We start from the raw sequence: 5,613 nt of genomic DNA on the forward strand, positions 1-5,613 counted from the left end.
CAAAACTTCGAGATAAAGCTAAGCGGTAGCGCAGTGCCAGTGCCGTATACTCACAAGTCATCACCCGACTTTTATAATATTATATACTTGGCGTCGCGCCGCTACCGCAGCGCTTGATTGCACGGTATTCCTTTGGTCTTCTCGCTCATATCGACCATTGGAATTTATCACGCTGACCAGACGCGAATAACCACACGCGAGATGAATCGTTGCCGTGCCGCCTTTTAATTTCGTCCTTTATCGTTCTTATTGAACGTGCACGTGAGATACAGGATATTCTTAAGTTATGCTTATCCTTTTCAATTTCAGATGCTGATCGCAATAACAATTTTGGGATATCCTGTATATAAGTAACGGTAAGATATATTATTCAAATATCTGAATAAGAATTTATGTTTACCTGTATTTTAAATATATTGGCTTAATTAAAGCTTACAAATATAATTGACTAATTTTATTATATGTAATATTTTTAATATTTCAAAGAGTGAAAAATATTAAAAAGCCCTTAAACTATAAATATGTAAATATTTATAATTCAAATGACTAACTCAATTATTGTGACAAATATTGTAATTGAAATCTTTTAAATCTCTTTATACAAAGATGTTTCTTTCTGTGTATGCATGCATGAATAACAGATAAACAAAAACACGCAAATTATGAAAGGATAAGAGTCGTAGATTCGTATCTAATGTACCTTGATGTAACTTTGCATTCCTTGCAGCCAAAACGATACGAGAGACGAAAGAGTTTCAGAAACAGCCGCGAAACAATAGGCATAACTTCTAACACGGTTGACACGCCGGTTACCGCAAGCCGAAAGCAGCTAATACAGCAAGTTATCCACTTAGAAATCCAACGGAACATTGCGAGAGAAGAGTTTGAGGAGTCGGAGGGTGCAAGGAGGCTGTTACCAACTTTGGATAAACCGGGCTAAGTTTCCTGGCTCGGTACTTACGAAACTGCCACGCGAAAACGTTTCGAGTTTATTCTTCCCGCACGCACCGACAGAGAAATACCGCAGGCATCGATTTACATAACGATTAAGTTAATTAAGCGCATAAATGTGTTGTTTATCAGATCTTCCTTCAAGGTAACATATCTTCAGAAATTATTAATTTTCGTACTCTGATGGCAGGAATATTTAATGAAATAAATATATCTACTGGCAAACTTTAAAAAACAATTATTTATAAATAACTATATAACACATTTTATTTATTCATCTGTATATAGTTAGTTGTACCAAGTGCAAGACATATATACAATGTTTTACTTTGTATCTATTATTACAATATATGTAGGTAGTTCACGAGAATCGATATCACATGATATCGAGTCTCGTCTAATTAATAGTTAATAGAAATTGCATTTTTATTTTTTGTTCTCTTTACATTACGTCACTATATATATATATATATATATATGTATGTATCGTATATAATACCATATATGTATATAATATATAATGTAAAGAAAACAAAAAATGAAAATGCGATTTCTATTAACTATTAATTATATTCAAATTTATTATTAACAGTAAATGTAATATTTTATTATGTATTAAGTATTAGCATGCTCAGAAGTTTAACAAGATCGAAAGATAGATTTTTGTCCACAGACTTGCAAAATTATTTAAGGATTATACATTGTTAAATAAATCTTTAAAGCTTTATCATTTGTCGCATAAAGAGAATATTTGATGTCATAATGAAATATTTTATGTCGGAACTTTAAGCTGACAATTTGTGCCCTACAAAATGGTCCGTTGCGATATTTTATCGAGAAAATATTGGATCCAGTCAGGGATTTGAGATATTTCAGTGCGGTCCTGTTCTCTAAAGATAAGATTCCCGTTTTCCATTAAGACATATTCACGCAGTGACAAAGTGAACGTTTGCGATTTTTGAAAGATTATGTCGGATTTTTATAAAAGTTAATTAAAAAAAAGTTATTGTACTTCTATGCTTTTTTCCTCTCCTTCACTCTCTTTCAATATTATAATATCTTCTTATGTTTACCTAGTTAAATTGCGATTAAAAAATTGTACATTTATGGATGTTTGAATTTAAAAAACCGAATTTTAATTTTAAAATCTATTTTGAGATAGAAAACGAGATAATTATATATAATTAAACTTTCGTCCCGAAATGTCTATAAAATAATGTTATTCCACTTCTTTATTAGATTTCACCTGAATGGATGGCGCGCCGAGAGAAAATCGAAGGGTGTCTTCGACATCTCGTCAGAACGGGACCTTCTTCGAGCAAACACATTTCCGGCATGTTGTATAACGCAAAAGTAAAGGAAAGATGGTACGGAGGAGGAATAGTGTATGCAGACGCGGGCCTATATCAAAAGTTCGCTTCCGTTGGGGCTCGCGAAAAAGGAGACGATGACATGGCTGCGTCAGGTAAGTTGACTCAGGACGAAATTGGTTTCGACGCGTGTCGGCGAATGTCGAACTTTCATCGTGATACCTTCACTTAGATAGACATCACTGTACTTTCGCAGTCATGGAAGGAAAAACTGCAGAAATTCCTCAAGGAAATATACGTAGAAAAAATATTAGTTTTTGCAAATTTAAAATTCGAAATTTATGTTTTATTCTTCTGTTGGAATTATTTTTCACATCGTATCAAATGTTATGACAAGAATGATATAACATATTTCTATTATTTGAATGCTTACTTTTAAGAAAATATATTAAATTAATTTAATTTCATAAAAGGAAACTGTCCTTCATAATTTTTTGAAAGAAATAAATTTAACACGGAAAAAGATATATGTATTTAGCATAGTTAAATTCTCTCATGATCTCTCGTGATTAACGTCAGCCAAATCCCACGGGACTAAAATATTTGACAGGTTTATTAAAAGTAATATGTGCTTCGTCATATTATGAGTTTTATAAAAATATATTTATCGTAATATTTAATCTATCGATATATTAAAATAAAACAAAATCATTCCTTTTAAAGAACACGTCAATCCATCTTTTTCATTCTTCGTTTTAATTATTTATTTTTACTCATAGGAGTTGCTTTATTTTAATATTTATTTTAACTGTTAAAAGTTGAGTATTTCAATTAATTGTTTTAACTATTTCTACAAGTATAAATTAAATGTAAGAATGGGATTATAATAAATGGGACTATTGTATGCCACTTTTAAAGACATATAAAATGATTTACTGAAAGTTCGATAATTATCTCAGCATAAGTATATCGCTGATAAACGTCACTGAGAAATACGCAAATATAGAGGCGTGTAATTGAAAATGGTACTCACGATATCGAAGTCCAGATTCTCGGCAATCCAGTCGCGTCCCTGCTTGAACTCGTCGTGAAGACCCATGATGTAAAGAGTGTCAAGTCCATCGACGATAGTCGCACCCATATTTGAGGCACCGAAGATACTGGCACTGTGACCTCTCTTCGAGATTGGTCTTAACTCGTTTTTCCCCCATGCGTATCGCACATAATTGTCCCAACCGTGCTTCATCATCTGCGCCAAAAGAAGTGCAAGAAATTAGTACAAACTTTTCATTTTGAGAATAAAAACATCCTACAAGTTTTACGATTACGTAAAATAGTATCAATTATATTATCTATCATGCAATTGCTGTATAATTAATATATTAACGAATCCTATATATCTTCCTTTTGAATTCTTTGCTCTTTGGTTAGCACAAGAAGAATGTAAGTTTCCATGAAAATTCAACATCAGCTACACGGCGTCCCATGTTAAGAATTAATTGCTATAGCAAAAATATGTGAGTATATCAAATGAAAATCAATGTCTCAGAATTTTGAAATTTTCCTTCTATGATTGACGATATATGCGCAGCCGAAGCGCATCAAAGATATCGAGCCTCTGGGATGATGGACGCGCCGCGTGAGCTGTTCCGTGAATAACAAATATATTGCCCGGTCCGTTCGTTGATCGTTATTTCCGTTTCCCTTGATTTTTCGAGCCATTTGCCGGGCACCCGCAGTTATGGTCGCTTCATCACGTTTTTACGACGGCATAATTTAGGGGCAATATAATATCGAAAAGACCTGGCCAGTGGCATTACCAAAAGGGCGCCACTTTCTTTCACTCTCTTTCTCCGGCTGCGGTTGTAATAAAAAAAAAAAGCGGAAATTAGAGAGCACGAGGAACCGCGAGATGACGGTAGAAGAGAAACGCGTGTCATTTTACTTATTCCCTCTGAAACACCTTTGAATGTGAATCGGATTTACTTCCTGCAATTTCTCGCGACATATAATCCACATTAAGAGGAAATAACGGTACGTTCACATTACTGTTTTAAGGTATAAGTCTAGCGTTGATCGGTTATAGTATACAACGTTGCAGAACGTTCTCCAGTCTCGGACTTTTTGAGTGATAAGCTCCCGATAACCGCGCGAGGGTGGAAACGAAAAGCGGGTTGCCGCAGTAAAGATGCAAAATTCCATCGAGCTTGAAGGGCAATGATGGTGTCGCGTTATTACGTCGGCTTAGAAAGCCGGATTGGCTATGCAGAAAATTGTAGAGGACGATCGTACGGGGTTGACGGCGGGCATGGCATTGCGCGTCGCCTCGTCGTTCAACGCCTTCCGCCATTATCCATGTAATCGTGGATAATTTGTTCCGTAGAAACCGCGGCGAATGCACGGCACATGTCGGACCTGTAGCCGGTAATCTGGTTAACATCCATGTTAGGATTAAACCATTAGCCTCGGTGTCGGTCGACGGATCGAAAGGGGACGGCGAGGGGGGCGCGACACGGGAGGGAGGAAGATGCAGGGCGGACAAGGAGAAGGCAAAACCTCGTGTCGGACGTGTGGCCTCGTTCAATTATTCTCTCTTTGTTACGTCACTTCCGTGGTAACCGGGTTCTCTCCCCGACTCGTCCGGAAGACCACGTTTCTTTTTTTCGCTTTTGTAATCCGGGAGTAATCCATTAAAACCATTTAATGCGGTTAAGCAGTAAGCACCGGCACGGAAAAAGCGGTGTACCGACCGCGCGAAAGACGGCTTCGCGTGATGTCTATTTTAATCGGCAATAAAATTATTAAATGCAAGATTTATTCTTACTTATTTATGTCTGTGGACTGAAACACGCAATTCGAACGAATTCAATAATCAAAAGTATTATAAAATAAATATAAAAACGATTATATATATATATATATATATATATATATATATATATCGCGTGGAATTTGACATCTATCTCTCTAATTTGTAATTCTTTTTCCTTCTAAGTGCATGGCGTTTCGACAAAAAATGCGGGAATTTATTATAAAACTCTGCGCGCGCGCGCGCGCGCGCGCACACACACACACACACACGCACGCACGCACACGCACATATATATATATATATATATATATATATATATGTATACATATACGTACGTGTACACATGATTTCCAACGTATACACATATGTGTTTGCATTTCCTGGCTCGGCAGCGCGTACGATTGCCCTCTTCGAGAAGCATTTCTGTCCTGAACAGCCGATGAATCTTTCATCCGACTGTCGTAACAACGGCGATCAGAAGTACCTGACGAAAGAGAACGATCTATCCCGCAAGGTCGCCCGAATCAGGAGGCTGAATCT

The 5,613-nt window shown here is 36.3% G+C and overlaps 1 protein-coding gene and 2 long non-coding RNA genes across 5 annotated transcripts in view; 2 read left to right on the forward strand and 1 right to left on the reverse strand.

The window, feature by feature from the left end:
• The window catches only part of LOC105458094, a 7,588-nt gene extending 6,178 nt beyond the window's left edge, over positions 1–1,410 (forward strand). Inside the window, exons 4-5 of the long non-coding RNA XR_975488.1 lie at positions 310–356; positions 728–1,410. This is a non-coding gene — a long non-coding RNA (uncharacterized LOC105458094). The remainder of the gene's footprint in view (positions 1–309; positions 357–727) is intronic.
• LOC105458087 overlaps positions 1–5,613 on the reverse strand; it is a 328,659-nt gene that overhangs the window by 3,891 nt on the left and 319,155 nt on the right. Inside the window, exons 3-4 of one of the 3 annotated variants that reach the window (XM_011703155.1) lie at positions 3,295–3,510; positions 2,410–2,532 (exon numbers count right to left, since the gene is read on the reverse strand). In XM_011703155.1, the coding sequence (XP_011701457.1) occupies positions 2,518–2,532; positions 3,295–3,510 (231 nt within the window). In that variant the 3' untranslated portion in view covers positions 2,410–2,517. Of the gene's footprint in view, positions 1–2,409; positions 2,533–2,560; positions 3,511–5,613 lie in introns of those variants that run through there. The other 2 variants (XM_011703154.1, XM_011703153.1) reach the window with 2 other exon arrangements.
• Positions 2,340–5,613, forward strand: part of LOC105458093 — a 21,886-nt gene continuing 18,612 nt past the window's right edge. The window contains exon 1 of the long non-coding RNA XR_975487.1: positions 2,340–2,416. This is a non-coding gene — a long non-coding RNA (uncharacterized LOC105458093). The remainder of the gene's footprint in view (positions 2,417–5,613) is intronic.

Source organism: Wasmannia auropunctata, unplaced genomic scaffold (genome assembly GCF_000956235.1).
Source record: "Wasmannia auropunctata unplaced genomic scaffold, wasmannia.A_1.0 LD334694.1, whole genome shotgun sequence".
In the NCBI taxonomy this organism is placed as follows: domain Eukaryota; kingdom Metazoa; phylum Arthropoda; class Insecta; order Hymenoptera; family Formicidae; genus Wasmannia; species Wasmannia auropunctata.